Below are 333 nucleotides of genomic sequence, written 5' to 3'. Positions count from 1 at the left end.
TCAGCAGGAGCCCTGGTTGTCCCTCTGTTAAAACAGCCCCAAAACGGGAGGGCAGAGGGCTGTTGAGATATGGGCTGGAAGGTGTCCACAACAGGAGGCCTCAGAGCCTCAGGAGTCCCCAGCCTCACATGCTCTCCAGTCCCCTGGGGAAGCCAGCAGTGGCCCAGCAGTGGTAGAAGAAGCTTCCTCAGTGTTACCTGGCTTCCTGCCCCGAGGAGCCTTCTTCACAGACACATCCGAGTCTGAATCGGAGTTGGAGTCTGACTTGGTCATGTCCACAGTCGCGTTTCCCATTTCTGAATCCGAGTCCACTTTGGAGTCTGAGTCAGAGCC

The 333-nt window shown here is 57.1% G+C and overlaps 1 protein-coding gene across 1 annotated transcript in view; it reads right to left on the bottom strand.

Annotated features, from left to right (window-relative positions):
• The window catches only part of LOC104169248 (hepatoma-derived growth factor-related protein 2), a gene marked incomplete at its 5' end in the record, with an annotated part of 7826 nt that overhangs the window by 4088 nt on the left and 3405 nt on the right, over positions 1–333 (bottom strand). The window contains one exon of the mRNA XM_009710129.1: positions 198–333. This exon is cut by the window's right edge and continues 3 nt beyond it. Coding sequence (XP_009708431.1) covers positions 198–333 — 136 coding nt within the window. The remainder of the gene's footprint in view (positions 1–197) is intronic.

The sequence above is a fragment of the Cariama cristata genome, unplaced genomic scaffold, assembly GCF_000690535.1.
Source record: "Cariama cristata isolate BGI_N322 unplaced genomic scaffold, ASM69053v1 scaffold25470, whole genome shotgun sequence".
NCBI lineage: Eukaryota > Metazoa > Chordata > Aves > Cariamiformes > Cariamidae > Cariama > Cariama cristata.
Note: the sequence above shows the minus strand (reverse complement) of the source record. Positions and strands in the feature narration are given on the sequence as shown.